Source organism: Rattus norvegicus, chromosome 5, assembly GCF_036323735.1.
Source record: "Rattus norvegicus strain BN/NHsdMcwi chromosome 5, GRCr8, whole genome shotgun sequence".
Classification (NCBI taxonomy): Eukaryota; Metazoa; Chordata; class Mammalia; order Rodentia; family Muridae; genus Rattus; species Rattus norvegicus.
In genome coordinates, this window is record NC_086023.1 from 130,311,925 (window position 1) to 130,336,311 (window position 24,387).

The following is a 24,387-nucleotide window of genomic DNA, read 5'->3' on the forward strand; positions in this document are numbered from 1 at the left end:
TTTGCATTCATGAGGAAGGAGAGACCCTGACAACACCCATGCCATGGTGCGTGTGTGCATGCGCGCGCGCGTATGTGCGTGTGTGTAGGATAATCTTGGTGTAATTTCTCCTGCACCATCTCTTTTCATGTTCTGGATTCTCCTGAAATGCAGGTCAAGTAAATGACAGAGTCGACCCAGCCCAGAGCCACAGCGATTCTGAGTGTACAAAGTGCTCTCTTACCATTCCATATCATGTTTGATTTTTACAGCAGCACTTTGTGAAGAGAGAAATGTATCATCTTACAGAAACGAGGGAAACAAAAGTCAGAGAAAACTGTAATTTTTTCCCATCATCACAAAACGAAATTTTTGATCAGTCAGGATTTGAGCAGGCTTTGTCTGCTTGTTGTAATGTGTAGGGTAAAATAGTAAACAGTTTATGTTTGGCTGGTCACAGTCCTTGTCACATGTCACAACAACCGTGCTGTTTGTGTCAGTCAGAGACACCACCTGAACAAAAAAAATGCCTGTGATCCAATACGACTTTATCTAAAAACAAAACAAACAAACAAAAAAAAAAACAAACAAAAACAAAAACAACAAAAAACAGACAGTGGCTGGACTTGGCTCTTGGACCATAGGCTGCCCATCTTTTGGCTCTAACTCCTGTTCACCATTGTCACAGTTCCCTCTTTAAAGTAAGATGTTACTAACAACCGAGGCTTTTTGGACTCATTTAAGAAAATGTAAATTGTTTTATGTAGTTTCTGTTAAGCATTTTACTGCATTCAAGCTCCAGAAACTGTCCATTCACAACCCCCCTAAACCTCCTGTTTCCTCAGGACTTTGCCTGGTCTTCGGGGTGCTAGGATTATTCTGACCTCATGGCTGACAACAGCAGCAGAAAAGCTGGCCGGAAGGGGCCTCAGCACTGCCAAGTTGCACACTTTGCTCTTTCCCTGTGAGAATCACCCTTCTCCAGAAACCTCACACCAACTCATCTCATCTGCAGAGCCCTGGAGGGGGGCAGCCAGATGGGCAAGAGGCTGTTGATGAAAACTTCTGAGTTGAGTAAGGGATTTTTGTGACCATCAGAACCCCTAGCTCAAGCTGAAATCTGTTTTCAAAGCACATGATAAAGTCCCCAGTCACCTCAGGATCACCTGCTTGGCGAAAATTCACACATCAGGTTAACAGCATTCGACTTCAAAGCTCAGGATGCCCTGGCTGCCAGTTCTGAGATGTCTTTCCTGGAGTCTGTCTGAACATAGTGGAGAGGCAGGGAGAGTGTGCCTGCTACTGCGTGTGTAAACGTGTGTGTGTGTCTCATAACCACACTTGCTGTATAACCTTGGTTAAGTCATTTAAGCTCCTTCAGCCTGTTCCCTTGTCTGGAAAAAGGGAGCTAATCCTTTAATCCTCATAATCAAAGGATCACTGTGAGGATTATACGAACAGGGGGACTAATAGCTGTTATAATTTATTCAATGACACTTTGTGCCAGGCACTGTGCTAAGTGGCTTACTCATGTTACCTCATTTAATCCTACGTGAAATGGGCACCATTGGGCCCAGGGTGCATACATGGAAAAACGAGGTTTGAGAAGTAGTAAAATGACCTGTTCGATGTTAAAGAGCTGCTAGGCTCCAGGGCTAGGACTTGCACAAACCCTTTTAGTGACACTCCAGTTCATGCTTTCTGTCCACAGTGGCTGCCCTTAGCTCACAGCGCCTAGAAGAGTCTGACATCCGGTAAGTCTGGATGGGACACTTTTACTCTCACCAGGACAGGAGGTGCTATGAGATCTTGAAACCCTGATTGTGTTCCCTCCACCATCCTCTGGGGGCTTTAACAGTGTTGATCAGCCTGAAACTTGGCTCTTCTATTGAAAAGCCAGTGTCATTGCAACCAACAAGTCAGGGACTTCTTTTCTTTTGGTAGTTGTCTAAGCATCGCTGCTATTTCAAGCACAGCGCCTGTAGTATCCTTGCTGGCATCATCTATAAGAAATGCAGATCCTCGGTTCCCTCCCACCCCAGATCTCCTGAATCAATACCTGCTTCTCAATGTGATCCTTTGGGGGCTTCAAATGATTACTGAAGAATGAGACGAATTGGCAAGTTGGATTTGACGTGGGTCTTCGTCTCAGTTCTGTGTCCCTGGCTATGTGTAATTAAGCTCCCTGTGCCATGGTCTCTGGGAAAACCACACATCTTATGAGTGGGAACGAGGAAGGCAACATCCCACATGAGTTTACCAACTTTTCTTAATAATGCTATTTCTTTCAGTCTCCAAACTTTGCATTCCCATTTTGACTCTGCTTTGGTATTCTGATTTAGAAGAGAGCACCGATTTTCTTCAAGAAGTGAGTAGGAGCTTTATGCGAAACAATTCATATAAAGTGTCTGGCCTTTACCAGAGCCTCAGTAGGTAGTGCTGTCTCTTTCTTCCCTCACACCCTGTGAAGTGTTAGTTTTCACACTGTCTAGGTGATGTTATCTCCATGAGGCCCTAATCTCCCCACAGGAGGAGAATGGTTGTGATGCTCATGTTTTACATAAGCACACAAATCCCCACAGAACAGGCCCTTGCTATAAGCTGGATACTATGGGTGGACTCTGAGATGTTCCTGGGTTTAGGATGCCCCTTCTGTGAAAAGAAACACAAGTCTAAGAATGAACCGGAGCCCAGAACAAACAAAGCTGAACACTAGACACCGATTTTCACGAAGCAGAGAGAGGAAGAGCTTGGTATAAAGGATAGCATTTGAGAAGGTTTACCCGCCAAAGTGATGACATCACAGCTTTAGGACTGAATCCCAAGCCTACCCTTATCTCACGGGCACTCACTGGGCACACACTGTGTGTCAGGGACAGTTACGTTCCCTGGAAACACAGACAAGAACAACAAACAGCACATCCTCATCTCTGTCATCATTGGACTGGTATTCCGATGGAGAGTACGGAAGACAGCCAAGACATACAGACAGAATACAAAGGTGCTCAGAGGATGGTGAATCCTAGGGAGAAAGTAAGACAGAGACAAGGGGACAGCAGTGCTGGTTCGTGCCTGCAATTCTGTATTCGGAGGTCAGGGAAGGCCTCACTACTTAGGCGACTTAAAGACAGAGACTAGAGAGAAGAGTGGTAGATAGTTAGGCCTATCTGGGGGAAGGACATTATAAGTGGACGGTAGCTCATGTCCAAAGGCTCAGAAGATTCCTGCTTCTGAGAAACAACAGGAGTGAAGCCAATCTTTATCACTCTCGTCAAATGACTGAAAACAGGAGGACATGGTAAAACCGCACTGGCCTTCCCTCCAACTAACAAACCCTTCAAATCCACCTCTTTTGTGTGTGTGTGTGTGTGTGTGTGTGTGTGTGTGTGTGTATGTGTGTGTGTGTGTGTGTGTTTGAGCATGCTCAGGAAATCCCTCATGTTGCTCCTCAGGTGTCATCCATCACCTTTTTATCTGTATATCTTAGACACTGTCTCTCACTGGCTTGAAACTCATGAGTAGGCTAGGCTGGCTGGTGTGGGATCCACACTTCTCCTCCTCCCCAGCACGGGTGTTACAAGTGCAGGCTATCATTCTTGGCTGTGGGATTTTAAAGCACATTGATCTGGGGATCAAATTCAGGGCCTTGTGCTTGCAAAGGAAGCACTTTGTTACTTGAGCTTTCTCCTGAGTCCTCCAAACTACCACTTAATGGGTGTCTCTTTACCCCACTAGACTGAGAGCAACTTGAGACCAAGTCGATGTCTCATTCATCTCTGTCCTTGGGCCCTCAGAGAGTCCTGGCATTGTTGGTTAGCCAGGGAACGTTTGTTGAGTGAATGTATGACAGTGTTTTCTACCTTAATGTGGATTTACTTCCTCTTAACCACTCTCTGTCTCCCACGTCCCAGGAAGACAGAATCAGGAAGAAGAGCAGAGTCTCACCGGTGCCTGAAGGAAGTTGGTCAGAAACCCGATCTCATAAGACAGCCTTGGAAGGCCCGTGGATGGTTAGCCCACAGGAGAGACTCAGGCAGAAAAAGTAAACTGGGGAGCTGTTTGTTTTAGCCTGATAAAGAGCTTTCAAAGACTGTTTTTATAAGAAGTTAGGGTGCCTTGTGAAGTGTTAAAACAACTGTATATACAGGAGACAGATCTACCCCTTACCAAGGGAAACAAGTCAGCAAGATGGGCCCCTAAGATCACTTTTATTAGAAGGACTCAAAAGTTCTACGATATATTTATCTTAGTCCCAACTTCGTGCTCACAACAGTTTCAGTTTGCCATGAGTTTTAAGGGAGAAAATCAGGGACATTTATTGACCATTTACTATGGGACCAGCTACTTTGATTACTTTATTACTGAAAACTTTGCAATTCTCTGAGGCAGGCATTTCCAAGCCTGGCTCTGTGGTTAGAGAACAGCAGCTGAGACCCCTGACTCTAGAGCTAGTGAACTCGTGCTGCATGTAGGTTCTTGAGCACATGATGACGTGTACACTAATGCCCTGCCTTATCACCACATGCCTGAGAAACTCCAAGTTTTCACTCTTTCTATTAGTTAACATCTCCCGGCTTGGCTGTGTATGTCAAACAGGATCAAACTGGATTATAGATTGCCATTTTGGGAAAAGACTGTCAGGCCCAAAATAGTAACACCTACAGATGCAGAAAATGAGGACCAATGAAGAAGCCAGCGCTTGTGCTCTAGCCCGGATTCAGGCCAGTGAATTATGAACGATAGTTGAATATGGCGCAGTGCTATAATATTGATAAGGATCGAGTTTTGTTTTGTTTATTTGTTTGTTTTTTTGAGGATGTGATACTTGAGACTAATTTGAAAAGACTGATTAGAAGTATCCAGGTTATAGGCAGAGAAGGACACTGGAAGGATGAGGCAGGATAAGCGCATAAGCCCTCCAGGAGAAAGACCGTCCACTACGTTTGTAGCCACCGCATCCCCAAGATCGCTGGTTGTTGGTATTGCCCTGCACTGTCACTACTGTGTCTAAGTTGAATTCATCCTCAGAGGTGAATAAAAGATCTTCCTGGAAAAAGAGTCAAGTGTTATCCAGGAATATGAAGTCTTGAGGGGGTTTGTTTTCAGTAAACACTGCTGAAAGTGTAGGATCCAAACAACCTTATTCTGAATTCCCAAAGTATTTAATGTGGCCTTGAGCTAGTCTGTGGTTATTTCCAGAGGCTGTGTTCTGGATTCATAAGTAGGCGTCATTTTCCATTTCTATAATTATGTGGCATCAGGACAATAAACGAAGTGCTTGGCCCATAGTAAGTATTTAAAATATGCTTGTTGAACCAAATATATTCCACTATAGACTGGAAGCCTACTTAAGGATGAGGACATGGGGATAGTTAATGTTAGTAAGACCAATGCTGCCTGATATATACATATATATATACACATGTATATATGTGTATATATATATGTATAAATGAATTCAGTAAGTGAATGAATAGTACCAAAATTTTATTATTTTGACTGCCATCATTATGCTGTTTTTATGACCTCACCTACTTCTTATAATAGCCTATAATGCAAAAATTATCACTACCATTTGAAATCAAGGATTTCCATACTCAGGTCCAGATCCTCAAACGAGTCCATCTAATGCCAACCCCCACACAGGCTTCTACTAGAGCTTCCTGCTGGCAGAGATTGTAGCGTGCAGATGTGAAGTGTGATGCTCCCATTGTTTGGGTAAGGCACAAGGGGACCCCACAGCATGTAGGAACCCATTTCTAGCATCTCCCCAGACAGAAATGTACGTTATACAATAAGAAAAGCCAAGCAATTCACTGCTCAAAAGAGATTTTTTTCCATTCCTTTTGGTTTGTCCTATAAAATAACTGGCTCCAAGTGACAACTCTTCAAATATAAATTTCAATAATAAACTTCAACAAATGAAAAACTGAACCAATCTGAGTCCTATTTTTCTTCTGTTGTGCAAGAAAGAATAGAAATTCATAAGATAAAAAGCTAGTATCAAGTGCTTGGTTAAAAAAGGGCTGAAAAGGAAAAATATTCTGGGTAATGTACTGAGGACAATGGGAGCCTCAGTGACAACTATCTCACCTTCAGAATTTATTGTACTGAAAAGAAGGAGTGTTCAGACGGATGACCCTGGGGCAATGAAAGATTCTTAATCAAAGCCACGTTAAATTAAATTATGCTCAGAATATTCTTACAAGACAGGAATGAATAGTCATACATTTAAAAATATTTTTAACAGGCTCGAAACAAAAAGAAGAGGATTTTGGCAAACTCCCAGCAAGCCATAGAAAGGATCCAGAATTCTTAATTCTTGGTTGGTTCATTCTCACAGGAAACAAAGGTCTTGGTGTCAGGTAGACAAGACGTTCCACCGGAGTGGATGCAAACCAACAGGTGATTCTAGAAGCACTGCAGATGTTAGAGACAACGGTTTAGCAATGGAAAAGAAGAAGAGGCAGGAAGAACTAGCAGATTAGTGCTAATTGTGTGCTTTGTAATTAGCCTTTGGGCAAAATGAAACTTGGTTGGGTGAAGTGCCTGGGGGTGACTAGAATGGCTGAATTCCATACTACGGCAATGACTTTCAAACCTCCCTCAGCATGTGGAGACGTAGATTAAACGAGATAGGTTGTGTGAGAGGGCTTGGCACAAAGTAGTGCTCCATAGACATTAGCTGACTAGAAACCTACCGGTACAGACCCAAGAAAGAGTTTTGTTCTCACTAAAGGAGATGAGACAGAGGCTTGTACAGAGGTAAATCAGAATGGCAAGTGTTAGCTGAAGCACTGGACTTTGGAAGCCTATCAGTGTGTCCTTTCTGCAATAAGGGGTGGGGCTTCTCTGGCCTTGGATCTACCAGTAACAGCCTTGTTCATGTGAGGAGAAGCTCTCCTATTCACACCATGGAAGAGTTCATTGTGAGGTAGGAACCGGACATGATGCCCACCTTTGTGGTCTGACAGCTAAGTTCGACTCCAACAAATCTTTTAAAAGAAAGAAACTCTTTAAATTCTTAAAAGGAGCCATAGTATATGTGTCTTAACAGATGACAACCACAACATTTAGCTTGTGAGGGTAGGGGACGGAGGCAGGAGGACACCCAAGAACAGGAGCACTTAGATAGGAATGGGACTGTAAAGTCACCTCTGGCTCTCTGAAATGAATGCAGAGAATGGCTAATCCAAGCAAAGAATGGGCATCCCCATAGCACGGAGCATGGAAATGAAGGAGTGCCCAGAAACATGCAGGAATGGCAAGCTATGAACACCTAATGGCACAGATCTTTACGCAATGGAAAACGAAGTGCCATTCTGATTATTTGATGGCCAAATGAATCCACAGCTGAATCATGTGCAGGACATGCCCAGTGCTTAACAGATTTCCAAAATGCACAGTTCGTGAAGGAACTGTACTGGTCCTATGGAGAAGGATCTATCAGGTACCACTTCAGTTTCTCCTAGGACCAAGATCTCTTGCTTACCCATCTATCACACCTAGGGCAATCCCACACAGTCTATCATTCAATATGAGTCTCTAATGCATGTTAGCACAGAAGAGGGGTTTTAAAAGAAATGCCCTTTTCTTGGTTTGCTTCAGTTTCCCAAACTCATTTTGTCATAGAACTCCCTTTCCCTTTTCAACCCCCCCCCCAAAAACAAAAATAAAATAAAAAACAAAACCCAAAAACCAAAACAACAACAACAACAAAAACCTCACTGCAGATTAAATAGTCTTGGGAAAGACCAATAGGATTCCTGAGTGAACATTAGTCTCTGAAACAGGACTGGTTAGTGCCTCATCACTGTATAATTGCTATAAGGTGGTTCTCAACACTGAGATACTTTTTATGAGATCACAGAGGGCCAGAGGTAAATGAGGGAAGCAAGCCAGAGAGATACACACTTCCAAGGTTTCTTTTCCCTTGCCACTGTCTGTGATTCTGCTCCTCAGAAGACATCATACAGTCATGCTTCTAAGAGGGGATCAGAAAGCTGAAGATACATTTTCACACTGGTATAACTTGGTTCTAATGCAATGGGGTGCGCACGCACGCATGCACGCATGTGCGGGCGGTGAGTGGGAGAGAATGTATCTGTATTGACAACTGACTCTGGGAGGTTATTAGTGTAGATGATAAAAATAGAGGCTTTGGAGTCAAACACACATGGTTCCACCTTGCCATGCTACTTAGAAGACATGTGACCTTGAATCAGTTAACTAGCCCTTTTCTGTACATAGTTTCTCCAATGTAAAACAGGGATAATAATACGCATATCTCATAGAACAGATATAAGAAGGGTATTACTACATGTCAGGTGCTGTCCGGTGTATTTTATCCATTCTATACCTGTGCAGAAATCCTGTGAATGTTACTGTTTTAGAAGTGAGGAGACCGAGGAGGAGAGGGTGAGAACACTTGTACAGCTAGCTATGAAGGCTGGGCTGTACTGGGGGCAGTCTAGCTTTTAATCCGTAGGCTTCTGCTTATCACAGTACTAGATTCCAGGAAGTCTGTGATATTCCTCTGGAAGACACAGACACATATGCACAAATACAGACCCCCCCCACACCTCCCCTTCCTTCTGGCTTTAAGAATCTGCTGGTTTTGTTATTAGTTTATTACATGGTGCAGTTCAAGTGGGCAGCATGTGCCAACTTGACAAACAAAAGGATCCTGCGTGGCTGCTCACGGAGGAGAAGAACAAAGTCAACCCTGAGAAATGTTAGTTCATTTTGACTGATGACTCACCACCGCTATTTTCACAAACAGCTTGCTAATTAAACTTTCTTATGAACTCGGCTAACCAATTTTTCCAATGCATGGAGGAAAAAAAATCATTCATTATAGACCGGAATTCAAAATCTAATATTAACAGCACAAGTTGGATCTGTGGCAATGTAATTTGATCAGCTCAAGCATTAATAACAGTTAGACACTGATGTCTGAGAGTTAATCAGCTTTTGCTGAGATGTACGTAGATAACTGAAGAAAACATCTGGAAGGCAGACTAGAAAGCAAAGCCGCCTTACCACAGGGTGTTGACTGCTTGCCTTTCCTTTATAACCCCCTCCTACAGCATCCTAACTCTGAGTGACCACAGTAACACCCTGAACTGGTATCACTTCACAAACTCACCCAACACTTAGGAAGGCGAGAAGCACGGTTAACCCCACTTCATGGAAGCACTTAAGGGAAAGAATGTCCTGATACACACAAAGTCCCACAGCCAACGCTAGAGTTAGCCTGATAAATTCTTCTATTTTTATTGTCCTGGCCTAATTAACTTATGTATATATAGTATGTAAGTATGCACATGTATATGTAGGAGTGAGGATAATAATCTTGTGTCATTTCTCATGCATCACCTTTTTTTTGTTTGTTTTTTGTTTTTGTTTTTTTGTTTTGCTTTTTTTTGAGCTACATTCTTCCACTGGGACCTTGAAGTAGGGAGGACCAGTGGCCAGTGAACCCCATGGACCTGCTGTCTCTGCCTCCTCAGCACTAGGCTTACAAGAGCATGACACCATGACTGCCCTTTGTTGTTGCTGTAGTAGTTGTTACTGAATCATAGGTTCTGTGGGGGCTAACTCAGGTCCTTACACGTCCTTAACTGACTGAACTATTTATCCAGACCTTAAAATGGTCTAATTCTTAAAATAATCTTACATTTTATCTTGATGTTTTCAAATACGGAACTAAGGACCTGCACTCACAGTCTCACACACCCACCAAACCCACCTTTCATCATTGTGGCAAGATGCTTGCACAGGCATAACTATGTTTGAGCCCACAAGGGCTATGGAGTAAGGGAGGGGAGGGAGTTTTCCTCTTTCCTGGATATTGAGGAAAGAAGGGTTTGCAGAGGTGGTAAAGCAACTCATAGGACATCCCCACTCATCTATTCAGTGTGTGTGTGTGTGTGTGTGTGTGTGTGTGTCTGTGTGTGTGTCTGTGTGTGTGTGTCTGTGTCTGTGTGTGTCTGTGTGTGTGTCTATGTGTATGTGTGTCTGTGTGTGTGTTTGTGTGTGTCTCTGTGTGTGTATCTGTGTGTGCGTGCGTCTGTGTGTGTGTATGTGTGTGTGTCTGTGTGTATGTGTGTGTGTGTCTGTGTCTGTGTGTGTATCTGTGTGTGTGTGTCTGTGTGTGTCTGTGTGTCTGTGTGTCTGTGTATCTGTTTGTGTGTCTGTGTGTGTGTCTGTGTATGTGTGCGTCTGTGTGTGTCTGTGTGTGTGTCTCTGTGTGTGTGTGTGTCTGTGTGTATGTGTGTGTGTCTGTGTGTGTATCTGTTTGTGTGTCTCTGTGTGTGTGTGTCTGTGTGTGTGTGTGTCTGTGTGTGTATCTGTGTGTGTGTCTGTGTGTGTATCTGTTTGTGTATCTGTTTGTGTGTCTCTGTGTGTGTGTGTCTGTGTGTGTATCTGTTTGTGTATCTGTTTGTGTGTCTCTGTGTGTCTGTGTGTGTGTGTCTGTGTGTGTATCTGTTTGTGTGTGTGTGTGTCTGTGTGTGTATCTGTTTGTGTGTCTCTGTGTGTATATCTGTTTGTGTGTCTGTGTGTGTGTGTGTGTGTGAAGGCAGGGTGTTACTGAATCTGGTGTCAGTTTGGGATGCTTTGATGTGTATATGGTATTCTGAGCAGATAGTGTGGGTGGATGTGGGTACGTTTGGGGACGGTGGTGCTCAGGTAGGGCCCTTCCCTTTGTGCTCCAGGTGGCTGTCTCATCCACAAGGCTGCACTGATTGGGAAGGATGCCGGAAGAGGAAAGGTAAAGGAGAATTGGTCCCTGTTTCTTGGTCACTACAGGGTGACATTACAGACTCCTGTGTGTGGTCCGGATTGGGGCTCTGGCCAGAACCGTGGAAACCCTCACCAAAAAGATGGAAGCCACGAACTAAACAAAGTCCTGTGTACCCAACCTTGAGACCTAAAGGGAGGGAGAAGACTACAGAGTCTCAAAGTAGCACTTCACGGGAGGGCAGCAGGCAAGGATGGCTCGCTTCAGAGCTGCTCTTTTGGCACCTTGTCTGTATCTCATATACAAACAGGGACTCTATTCAAGCAGCTTCTCCACTGTCAGCCTTTGCCATAAAAACAAAATCAATCCAATTATCCAGGAAACCAATAAGAGCAAAGGAAAGCTCCGAGTATATGATTTCAGGGTTCACAGCCCATCTTGGGTTATAGCTGGCAGCTGACACCAAACCAGACACCTAGAAATGCAGAGAAAGAGCTATGGAGAAGCTGGAAACACAGGAGAGAGCTCCTGGTTGACACTTGACAAGGTGACAAAGGTTGTCACATCTGTTTTTTCTTCCTATACGAGGGAACTCTGGCCAGCTTGTCTGTTCTCAGACACAGCACGTTTAATTCACCAACTTTCTGCCTGTGTCTCTTTTATTCTTCTGGATCTATTGCTGTCTGCCTATGAGCCATTGTAATATTAACTCTTTATCGTATGAGCCAACTCAAGTCCTTTCAGATCAAAGTGGCAAATATATAAATAAAAAGACAGAAAGAGAAAGGATAGGAGACTGTGTGTGTGTGTGAGAGAGAGACAGAGAGAGATGGGGGAGGGGAGAGGGGGAGGGAGAGGGGGAGAGAGAGAGAGGGAGAGAGGGAGAAGGGAAGAGGAAGAGGTGGAGGAGGAGGAGCAGGAGGAGGAGCAGGAGGAGGAAAGAGCAAGGAACAGAACCACACGATTGTTTCCAATCTTCCTTGGGTTTCCCTAGCCTCAGCTGTAAAGTAAGATTAGACAATTGCCTGTGCTGGATGCTTCTGTCAGGGGGCACTGACGAGAAAAGCCTCTGACAACAGACGTGAGCAAAGACCTTGCTTATATGTGGACGGGAACTGCTTCATCTTATCCAAGACGAAAGTGCTGAGAAATCCCTGAGCAGCTGCAGTACCGAGAGCTGTCATCCTAACTCGGGCATCCACGTTCTGTCACTGGGCTTGGCATTTCACCAGACTTTCAAGTATGAAACAAGAGCTGATTAGGAAATTCAGACATAAATCAGCAAGAAATTGACGTGGAAAAAGAGTCAGTGAGTTTACGCACCTGACCTCAGAAGGATGGCAGACATTGCCTCCTATGTTGGGTAGGGTTATTTATTAGCAAAGTAGAAGGCATTAGCAGGCTTGGGTGGAAATCTCAGCTTCATGTATTAGCTGTAACCTTGAGTGAAGCACTTAATCTCCCTGAACTGTAGTTCCCTCATTGACAGAGAGGGCATGCAAACCTTACCTTGTGAAGTGGCCCTAGCTGCTCCATCCACTACTCTTTGATAATGTTCATATTACTCAGCTTGGGCTGCTAATAACAAACTGTTATTATCCACATAGATTTTTAAAGAAATGAATAAATTAACTTTGTCACTGTTCTGGAGGCTGGAAGTCCAATATCAGGGTACCAGCACGACTGAGTCCCGGCTAGGGTCCTCTTTCTGGCATGCAGAGGACTGCCTCATCTGACATCAGATATGCAGAGAGCCTGCCTTCTCTCTTCCTTCTCATTAGAACACTAATATTATTGGATCCTAGCCACATGACCTCATTTAACCTTAATTACTTGGGCAAAGGTCCCATTTCCAGTTACTTTGAGGACTAGTAATTCAGTATATGAAGCTGGTGGGTGAGGAGGCATAAACATTTACTCTTTAGCAATACCTTTGAAGCTTCGATCAATGGCTTCCTTACCATATATTGATTTTCTACAATCTATGTTTTGCTATGTTTAAGGCTCCTTTTTCTGGACAGTTGTTCTGAGCATCTCAGTCCATTGTCACCTTTTACTCTGAATATTCAAACGAATGTTGTCTTCACCCTCACTTGGTAGAAACAGAAAGGTAGGATAATAGAAAATTATAGGTTTTATAGTCAGGCAGACTCATCAGATAATTCTAGGCTTGGCATCTCATCTGCAAAATGGGGCAATAACCACTGGTCCTAGAAATATAAAGCTTCAGTGAAGTTATTGTATGCCTGTCACCATAGCTACCACAAAGCAAGCATCCTGTCAGGTTTCCACCTTGCATTGTTACTAATAAATTCTCTTGTGCTGTCCTTCCAAAGCTCGCTCTCTCTCTCTCTCTCTCTCTCTCTCTCTCTCTCTCTCTCTCTCTGTGTGTGTGTGTGTGTGTGTGTGTATGTATGTGCTTGTATGTATGTGGAAAATATGTGTTGTGTTTGTGCACATGTGTGTGCATACATATGGAGGCTAGAAGTCAGTATCAGGTGTCTTCCTCAATTGCTCTCCACTTTATTTTGAGGCAAGGCCTGCCGTTGAACCCGGAGCTTACTGGTTTGGCTAGAATTGGGTCGCCATCAGACTGTGGGGATCTTCCTGTCTCTGTTGCCTCAGCACTGTGAGTAGAGCTATGCACTAGTACTCTAAGCTTTTGACATGGGTGCTAGGATCCAAACTCAGACCCCCATGCTTGTACACTCAGTCTTTTACTCACCCATCAAACCAGTTCTTTTCAACAATATTAACAGTCAGGGGTAGAAAAGTAAGATTGGACTTTGATAAAAATCAAACCACAACAAACCACCTTAGAAAACAGAAAAGGTGACTATGCTTCGTAAGACGGTCACTTGTCTCTTTTGGATCTGTGGGCTGATGAAGGACCTACAATATCTGTCCTTTACTTATTGTCCCTGATGTATCATGTTCTTTATCTTTGGACTTCCTCATTTAACGCTGATAGAGTTTAAGAGAGGGAAGAGATTAACATATTTCTATACTAAGCAAGTAGACACTAAATAGATACTGTTGGCTGGTTGAAATGCTTTACAAATGTAAAAAGTCTTACCCAGATATGTGGTCTCTATATGAATTTTATCTTCTCTCCAAACTAGAAGTATCTTCCCCTATCAAAGATGAATTTTTAGACTGTAGAAAACCCAAAAAGGTAACTTAAGAGATGTTTATTTCTCATGAGGCATAGATAGGTACAGATTTCATCACTTAAGAGCACAAGGGAGATGGGAATGGGCAGACCAAAAAGAAAATCATCACCACCACACCTCTCAGATGATGGAAATGAATTTTCTTTAAACGTTTCAGAAGGCACTGCCCTCCTGCCCTGAATGTGATGAATTACACTTTCAGATAATGGTGGGAAGTTCAGTCCAACATTTCCTTATTGCTTAGTTACTGCTTGGAATCAATCTGGCCACTCTACCTTGCACTGTTATGAATCAGTTCTCTCCTGCTATCTTTCCAAAGACTTTTTGTATGTATGTATGTATGTATGTATGTATGTATGTATGTATGTATGTATGTACGTATGCATGCATGTATGTGGTATATAGGTGTTGATGTGTTTGTGTTTGTGTTCATGTATGTGCATACAATGTGTATGTGTGAGAGTGGGGTGCATACATGTGTTTATGTGTGTGAGTGTAGGGGTGTGTGTGTGTGTGTGTGTGTGTGTGTGTGTGTGTGTGTGAGGAGGCTGGTGAACAGGGAATTGATCTTATGAAGCAGTCAGCTCAAGCACAGAAATAAATACCTTAAAACACCCCAGCTAATTCACATCCTAGGTAAAAGCCATTGAGACATCACTCCTGGGATGAGAGGATATTTCCCTACCCAAGTTTGGAATCAGGGCAGAACTGTCAAATTTGGAGGGGGAGACAAAGGGGAAGATAACCAAGAGGCAAAGGAAACCATAGCTAGTCTGTAATCCTGATTACTGCCATTTTGAGGAAAAACCAAGCAACCAAACAAAAACACTGTTGAAAGAACCCTGATGTGGCAGCACAAACCCTAAACCTCACAGCTCCACTCAGCTGGGAAGTTCTAATTAGGAGCGATGGGAGGTCTCTGATTGCCCTTGGTGGGTGTCTGAGAGGCACGATGATTACATGGTCTGCTGTCTACACTTAATGTTCCGATAGTCTTGTTCTCTGTCATAGGGTAGACTCCTCTTCTCCTAGCTTGCAATCCCTACAGACTTCCAAATTTTCTCTACATCTAAAATATTTCCCCTCAACATCCCTCAGTAGTAGTCAACCCTCTTTCCAAGTAAACACATCAAAGCTCTTTTATTCTTTGTGGCACACATGTAAAGTGACTGAAGGGAGGTGGACCATGCAAACCAGGGACCTAGTGCCCTGCATCTTTCCAATTCAGAGCAAAACAGGCTAAAAGTGATTCCCTACACTCTTCCCCTCACTAACAAGTTTCCTTTGCATGTGCACATAAGAAAACTTCATTTAGATAACCAATCTTGGGATTTTCTTGGATATACCTAGTTGTGGCTGGGTTTGATCACAATGCAGTGCTTGGGAAAAAAAGGTGAATCTAATAAAAGGGATTTCAAGAAGTAAAAGGAAAATCAGAAGTTAAAATATGTAACAATTTAATTGAAAAAGTGGGCATGGATTTAGGGTGGGGGTATATAGGAGGAGTTGGAGGGATGAAAGAGGGAAATGATGGAATTATAATCTCAAAAAAGATATATATATATATACATATATATATTATTACTCGGTTTGATTTCAGATAAGCAGTGACTTGTTGAACTCAAATTTTTTCTTTTAAAATGCATGTATTTATGCGCTATTTTTCCAAATCAAAAGATTCTGAGCTCTAATTATGTTTTCCTTTTATTGAAAGTTTTTACTGTGTATAAAACAACCTGGGTTTTGTTTGGAAAGGGGAGAAGTCAGCTGAGTGTTTTGCAGGAAGCAGTTCGAGATAAAGTGCACACTGGTCAACTCCTAATTTGTGAGACAGGGTTGGATCCAAGTCTCAGCTCCTGCCCTTGGGCAGGGACTCAGCTTATGAACGTTGCTCATTTACCCCAACTTCAAATCTCATTGTAAAGGAGGCAGAGGGTTGGATGGGACTCTGTCTTTAGAGCACAAAGCTTAGAGCATGAAGCTGCTTATCAGACAGTGGCAGCCCCCACATTCTCCAGGAATCCCAATGTGCTATTATTACAAGAGCTGCTACACAACACTTCCCCCAGAAAACACATTAGGATGCATATGGCACACCAAAGGCAGCAACTATTCTCTTTGTCTTTGCTTGAATCTTTAAGAGATTATTCTAATAATTTCACCTGACGCTTGACTTCATTCCTTAGGAGTAAAGTCTTTTCAGAATTTAGGACTTTTTTTCTGAATATATGGTCATCTCAGAGATGTGACCAAAGTCTCACAGTTCCTACCAATCCATTTCTCTGAAAGCAGAGGAGAAACAGAACAGGCCTGGAGCCTCACTCTCCTCTACTGGTCTACAGATCCTGCTGTCTGCCAGGCAGGCCCTTTGCCTGGAAGCTCTAAAAAGGTAGCCCAGAGTGAGTTTTTACCCACTTGTTCTGTTTTTACCACTGAATGGTGATACTAAGTCAAATACGTGTTATACAGGAAAAGCTCCAGTGCTGAAGAAAGTCATAATTATTTTTGGCATACTTAAGTTCATCTGCCAATGCTGCCTCCTATTGGACCACTGCTTCCAAAGAGCCATCTCCACCTTTGAACTGTACTTCCTTGGGCGAAAGCACAGAGGGTGAGAAAATGCTTTCGCTCCTCGCCTGAAATGTCAGCTCTACTTCTTTGCCTTTATCCCCTCTACCCATCTTCCTAGCCCGCAATAGCATCAGCTAGCGTATATACTTTCTTCAAGCACCCGAGTGCTTAGTGTCTGTCCACACACCAAGTGTACAATGCTCTGTTCTCAAAAACTCCTGCAGAGCTCTGGCTTGGCTGAAACCGCCATACAATTGTTCTTAAAAGCTATTCCTGTGCAGATGTGAGGAAAGGGATTTAGGTCTGTGTTGTTGTTGTTGTTGTTGCTGCTGCTGCTGCTGCTGCTGCTGCTGCTGCTGGTTGCCAGGGCCTTACATATGCTAAGCAGATAAGCTAACTCTGAGTGTGTCCCCAGCTCCCTCTAGGGACTTTCTTTTGTTATTTTTACCCCCTTCTTTATTCCTTTTGGGGCGGGACTGTAACAAGATAGACATTTATAATAATGAAATTTAGCATCACAGCTGAGCGAGATTTATATATATACCTGAGTCACCTGATTCTGTCCTGGCCAAGCTGTATGCTTCTTCCCTAAAATGCCAGTCATACAGAAATCTGTATTCAGTAAAGCAAAACAAAAGCCAAAGGCAATGAAACAAAACAAAAGCCAGGAACCTAAATGAATTCTCAGAAGTCCGTGGAGAAATACGTGGTTTTATCCAGGCTTGGTATTCTTCGACTGACCCTTGAGTGTCATGGGACATTTCCCTTTCTCTCCAGCAGCAGGTGGATGGAGGTAAAAAGCAGAGACTTGGCTTTCTGTGACATCATGTGCCCATGGCTATACCCAGAAACAACTCGGAATGAAGTGTCTTTTCCCAATCGCAAAATGAAAAATCTAATGTTTCCAAGAAGGCACTACTTAGTGCGTTAACAAAGATGTCCGGAAGCATGTTAAGGGAATCTGAAATCTGGTACTCTCAGTAAATTTGCCTGAACACTGAAGAAAGATGCAGGTTGAATTATGTCCCCAGTGGATGACAAATATTGTTATCCATGCTTCCCTTCATACACAGGAGTCTTGTTTAAGGGCATGGTGCATTAGGTATGCTCTCCAGAGGCGGCCAGCAACCTCTCCTCGCAGGAACACAGTGTTGCTTTGGGTTATGGGGAGGGGATTAGCTGTCTTCCTTGCACATACTCCAGAATAATATCAAGCTTTTAGGTGATTCCTGAGCTCACAGAGGATAGCTGTGTTGCCTGGCTTCAGTTTCTTTTCTAAGAAAATGGAAGCTGTACTCTGGAGAGGATGTGAGCTACGTCCATGCGTTCTCACATGGAGAAGTCAGTAAAGACAGACAGCCAAGAGCCAATCGATCTGACTTGTCAGACTCACCCACTCACTCTTAGGGAGTGGCCTGGGACTGGGAATTCTTAATCTTAAATTCTTATCTTTCTGTCACTCCCCTCCCCCAAATCCTCCCACTGGATATTTAGAAGTTCTTGTAAACTTCACAGGATCGAGATGCATTGGGATCTGTGGGAGGTGTTGGAGGAAAAGGGGGGACCGGCATGTTAAAATTCAGGGCAACAACAAAAATACCTATGATGTCATTTACTCTGACTTCTGGACCTGCTGCAGCCTTTGCACTTGCCCGGTGTGAAACTTCACTCCCGCTGACCTGTGTTATGACTGAACCCCACAGCAGGCCTCTGAGGGTCTTCTTAGAGTGATTCCCATCCTTCCCTACCTCCCACAGCCTCGTCTCTCCCTCCTTCTCTGACTTTTAGCGTAGCCAATTAAACCTGAACAACGGGCGGATGGAGAAAATATGCTGCATCTATGGAATGGTACAGCAGGGACCAGTTTCACTGTTAATTTAAAATGCTAGAATTAATTAGGTAGTGTAAATGAAGAATTTAATAAGCACTCTTTACAACCATAAGTTCTACTTTTATTAAACACTGCTACCAAATGAGGGCAAATATCTCCGGTCTCTCTATATTTCCCTGCCTCATTCCCATAAGTTCTCCACAAATATGTTTTTCCCCCTGAAATAAAAAAATTACATAATCATAAATTTATTCCCAAATCGCATGTCTGCCTCGAACCCATAAGCTTCATCTTTAAGGCCAGATGCTGCTGTATGTCTCTGCTTGTGCTTGATAGGGTGCTAAACAACGCAGAGTTGACAATTTTGGTTTTGTATACCAAATTAAAGGCTGTCTTCGAAGCTGTCACTCCTATTCAGATCCACTCGGTGAACCACCAAATTAGCATTCTTTCAGTAAAGGAATCTGCTTGTTTAAACATGTGTCTTCAGAAAACAAGGAACAACACCATGAATCAGTACTTTAAAAAAAAAATCTCACTACCATTCCGAGGGAACTCTCCTGAAAAGGTGATTAGTAATACCCACTCACTAATGTAGCCTGCAGAATCCCTATTTAGAATGTAAGGCAAAACCAAAAATACATTTTCTATATAGGAGTGGGAGGAAGAATCATATGGTTAACTGGTTTGAATTTGGTTTGAATTATCATCCCATTATGTAAAGATTATTCAAGGAATCTAAACATCGGCTTTATGAAAGTACAGGCATTTTTGTTAAAGAGGAGAAGACACAGCATACATACGTGGGTAAGAGCTGGAAGGCCCGGGCCCGTTAGGGAGGCTGGGTATCAGCTTTCCCTCTTACCACACTCCTTTAAGGATACTCGCTGTATCTTCATAAATAGCACTCTCCACCAACTAATGACTTCTACCCCACAGTCATCCTGCTAGGTGTGATAGCCAGCCTCTCAGTTCATCCTTCCACTACCCTCTTAAGAGAAGTATCATTTCCCCATTTTACAGCTGAAGAAATTGTGTTGGGAGACTGTGTGACTCACAGTGTAGCAAAAAGGGCTTGCTTAAAGGGGGGTGCGTTTATGTGTGAATTAGAAGAGTAAAAGAATGCATTTACTTGTATGTGCATGTATATGCTGCAGCATCTGATTTGAAAGAGGAATGGTGCCTTATCCCGATTAAACCACAGATCTTCATCTTTACTTATGCAAGCCAGTTGCTTGTCAGTTAAACTGACACAGCAGTCACACTCAGGACTGACAGGGACTCAGGGTTGCTGTGAGGGGCTGAGGAGTGGGGCACTCTCTGGTGGCAGCCCAGCTGCTCTCATATGCACATCATTAACTTCTTAGGGAAGATATTCTCACTTCCAATAAGATTATAGCGAACCCCCCAAACAGGCATAGAATATTTGTCTGACAGAAACATTAAAACCCTCATTATTGAGGTCACGCGGGGAGAAGGGCATTGCTTTGTTTTTAAGTACAAGGTCAAGAAGGAAGTGCTTAATTAAAGACCATCTTCAAAATGAACAAATATGTGAGATAAAATATCTCCCAGGCATATCTTCATTAAGCATCTCCCTTCTTCTGTAAGTATTTGCATTCTAGAATTATCTGCTGTCTGTGGGACCTGCTCATCTCAGAGACAAAGAGCAATTATGTCATCCTTCTACTTGGCCCCCTTTGAAAACACTTGTCGTGACATATGGGAGAAAACTGGGCACAAACCAAATGTCTGAGAACAGAAGAAAGGAATAAAAGCAGCGTGGGGCACAGGGGAGGAGAGACAGAAGGCAGACCTCAGGACCAAAGTGCAAAGGAAGACTAGGGACGCTGCTTGGTCAGAAGAGCACTTGTCCAGCGTGCATGAAGCCTTGATCTCTAGCGTCCTCAAAACCAGGCCCGGTGGCACATGCCTGTAATCCCTGCTGTTAGAAAGAGGCATCCTCAGCTAGCCAGTCAGTTTGAGGATAGCCTGGGATACATGAGACCCTGTCTTAAAAAAAAAGTGGCAGCTGATCAAGAATAAATGAGTATGAAACCAAAGACTCATTTTATATAAAGGTGAAAAAAGCTTCAAAAATCGCCCTCTGCTTCTAGTCTTCTCAGCCTGCAGGGAGGCATCCCGTGGTACACATGTGTGCACATGGTGTGGATTTATGTCGTGTATGCAAACAATCCTCACATGCTAGATACGTGGTGTAGGTGCTCGTGCGGATGCACTGCACACACACACACACACCGTGTTTGAGGTCTGCCGTGAATCCCTAGCCTGCATGTGGAGGAGCATACCTGTAATTTTGTCTCTCACGAGTTTGCAGGATTCGATTTCACCAATGCTCCCAAAGAGACTCCTGAATTCCTCTTGGGTCATATTCTGGGGTAAATAGTTGACGATGAGGTTGGTTTTGCTGTCGTCTGTGGCAGCGCCTGTCTGCATGGGAGAAGGACAGTTTCTGTTGTTGCTGGAGGGTCCATTGCTTGTATTGGATGTCGGTCCATTTGACACCTGAGGCTCCATGGTGCTAATTATCTAAATAAAACAATAAGTATTTTGAAATCTCGGAAGACACAAAGTCTGTTTCTAGATTTTATTTGCTGAAAAGAAAGAGACAAGATGAGGCAAGATGGAGCAAAGAGACTGGGCTTTGAACACAGCCAATTTAGAAGCACGGTTTTAACCAGGATGTTAAGTTCCCCGTGCTATTTTTAGACCAGCCCCTTGATTTTGAACACAGACTAGAATGCAGTGGGAAATCTCCCATTATTTTGTTAATGAAAAGCTAATTCCTGTTTTCATTACACAATCACTCTCAGAAATGTATACTTAAGCCACACCAAATTATAATTAAAATGTAAAGTAATAATCATGATTAAAATTATAGTTCCATTAAAGCTGAAAAAGCTAAATATAGAGGACTAAACTCACAAGATCAAATACAGTACCTGTTTATTAACTATCTCAGAAAATAAAATGACAGTAAATTAAGCAGGGCTGTTCCATATGGGAAGGTCTTAGATTTCCACTGGTGCTTACACACTGATCAAACTTCTGTTTTCATGGGGCTGTATTCAGGGGAGATGCAAAGTCATCTAATTAAAAAAAGTTAAACCATTCTGTTACTATTTTTCCTGGGGTCTCTAATAATACAAACAAAACCACAAACAAGAAGAAATTGTTTTTTCTTCTAGACCTTCATCTTTGAATTAGCATACATACAGCTCTGATTTATTACTAAAAGAGGACTTTCTCTTAATATAAATATTTGTTTAAATGTTTAATTAAAGATATGTGAACTATCCCAGGAAGTACGCAAAAAAAAAATTGAGTCCCCATCCTTAGGAGCACAGAGGTCACAGAAAACAAAAGACTAGTAGTAGGGTGACAGGTATAATTATTCCTGCTTACATCTAGTGACTGTCTGTAGGAATGTGGGGCAGTATTTGGGTCTGCCGCCAGGTTTTCTGGCCCTAAATAGAGACCACCAGTATCCCCCTTATAGTTGATCATAGCATTGTTCCCTAGTTGGCTGTGTTGGTTGTGATTTTGTCAACTTGACACAAGCCAGGATTGTATTCCCATACAACATCAATTGAGAAAATGCATCCATGAGTTTGCTTGTAGACCAATCAGTGGGGGCATTTTCTTGGCTAATGATTGATGTAGGAGCCTGCTGTAAGTGGTGCCACCCCTTGAAGAGGTCCTGGTGTATATAAGAAAGCAAACTTAGCAAGGTGGGATAAGCAAGTCAGTAAGCAGTGTCTAGCTATTGTTTCTGCCTCAGTTCCTGCCTCCTAGTTTCTGCCGTAAGTTCCTGTCTTGGCTTCCCACACTTGACTGTGATCTGAGAGAGGAAGACGAATAAACTGCTTCCTCCCCACGTTGCTTTCACCATCGTCTCATCACAGAAACAGAAACCAAAGAAATTGTCCATCATGATATGGGTCCTTTGGAATTGTCATTAACTATTGGGGATCATGCTCTGCCACGCACCAGCTCTGTGATGTCTGGCAAAGGGGCACAATGACACCTGTCTTGTGAAATGATGGGAAGTGAGATGACATTTATACAGCTGCTGAACAGCGATGAAAACAACTGCACTTAGTTGACAGTCACTAATGTCACTCTGCCTGTCACCTCATGGGTCTTCTCTTACTGAGTTCATATAAAAGGCCAAGGCTACATATTCTAGTATGTTGTATATCTCAACACTTAGGAAAACCAGGGACAGATGACATCTGATAACCAATTCTCTCAAATGATTACTGTTGGAGGGCCAATGAAACATTTTCATGGAATAGAACAAATAAGTCATAAATACGGAGGCTACAATTCAAGAGTGTGTACTAAGTGAACAGACCTGGATAACCATGAAACACGATTAGAATGACAGAAATCACCTTCCCTGCCCCTTATTTAAACCACCAAAGTAACCACAATTCTAACTTCTGGTGCATAGGTTGCATATATCCCCTTTCAAACTTCATATATATAGCAGGAGCGTATGTACTCCTTCGTGGCTTGTCACATGTCTGAAGTGGCATCTGTGTTCTTGCATACAGCCATAGGCGACTCTTCTTCACGGTTATAGAGCATTCTATTGTATGGAGATAACACATTTTATTTATCTGTGGGTGAAAATCTAGGCTGCTTCTACTTTTGATGTAATGACAATGAGCACGTGTCTTCTGGTACACATTTTGAGGATTCCAACTTTGGGGTCATAAGGGATATGTATGATAAGCCCTAGTGAATACTGCCATTGGCGTTTCAAGATGCGTACACCAACTTAACATTCTCGTCAGCAGAGAATGAATACTTTGGGTGTTCTACATTCTTTTCAATATTTGGTGATTATTTTAAATAAAGCTTTATAGAGTATTTTATAAGTTTATTCACTTTGTCAGCTGAAGCAGAGTGGTGTAGTAAAAAGGAATAATTCTTTCCTTTTCTTTTAATGTTTTTAGTCATAGCAATACAAACATTGCTGCTAAGATAATTTCAGTGATGATGATGACGATGATGACGATGACGATGATGATGACAACGACGACGACGTATCTGTGCACATATGTGAAGTCCAGGATGGCCTTCAATTCAGGATCCTTTGGCACCAGTTTCCCAAATGCAGAGATTAAAGGCATGAGTCATGTGATGTCTGGTTAGAATTTAAAAATTTAATTTTGTTTATTTTGTGTGTGTGTGTGTGTGTGTCTGTGTGTGCTTATGCATGCATGTGAGTGCATACCGTGGCATAGAGGTCAGATGATAACTTGCAGGAGTTGGTTCTCTCCTTATGTAGGTTCCTGGGGTTATACTCAGGTTTTCCAGCCTGGTGGCAAGTGCCTTCACATGGTGTGGCATCTTCCCCACAAAGGATTTTTTTTTTGTCGAAGTGCCTTAAAATTCTAGTTCTATCCCTTATTAGCTATGCGATCCCAGTTGGATTACTTCATTGCTTTGAGCCAACTCACACTCTCTTTTGCTGAGCTGGAATGAAGGCCTGCATGCACTACTGCCTTTAGAAGGAGAGTTCTTGTCAGTGGGCATCTGGAGCACACAGTGCCTAGAGGCATCACAACTATTATTTTTCCCCATGTCCAACACGGGTGAGTGTTCCTTTATTTCCTCCTCCCATGGTTACATATGGCTTTTCCCATATGTAACCGAAAGGAAACCATGGGAGTCCTGAGAAGAGCCAAGGAAATAAAACAGTGAAGAAGGTGGAGAGCTTCTCAGTTTCTTTACCATCACGGAAGTAACTTAAGTGGCTCCACTTCTCACATCACCAGAACTTCCTTTTTGGTCTCAGGTCAACTGTAGGATCCCAGAAAGCTGGTTCAGACCGCAAAGAGAAAGCAGAAGGCTTCTGAGAAGGCTTTCAACTGGATCTGTCCTCCTGACTAATGACGAGAACTATACCTAGAAAGTAGCTTTGCCCTTGAGACTGGGGTTTAGGAAAAGAGTCAGAGCTTCTAGGGGGCATGCTAACAGAGATGAAGTCACAGGGTATCGGCAGCACTCCTGGCTGGGAGGCAGCTTTCTCCTGGGTCCCACCCTTGAACTGTGTA

General features: G+C 43.0%; 1 protein-coding gene across 11 annotated transcripts in view; it reads right to left on the reverse strand.

Annotated features, from left to right (window-relative positions):
• The window catches only part of Elavl4 (ELAV like RNA binding protein 4), a 143,689-nt gene that overhangs the window by 26,507 nt on the left and 92,795 nt on the right, over positions 1-24,387 (reverse strand). For all 11 annotated transcript variants that reach the window (XM_063288154.1, XM_006238593.5, XM_006238591.5 and 8 more), the window contains exon 2: positions 20,608-20,848. In XM_063288154.1, coding sequence (XP_063144224.1) covers positions 20,608-20,848 — 241 coding nt within the window. The remainder of the gene's footprint in view (positions 1-20,607; positions 20,849-24,387) is intronic.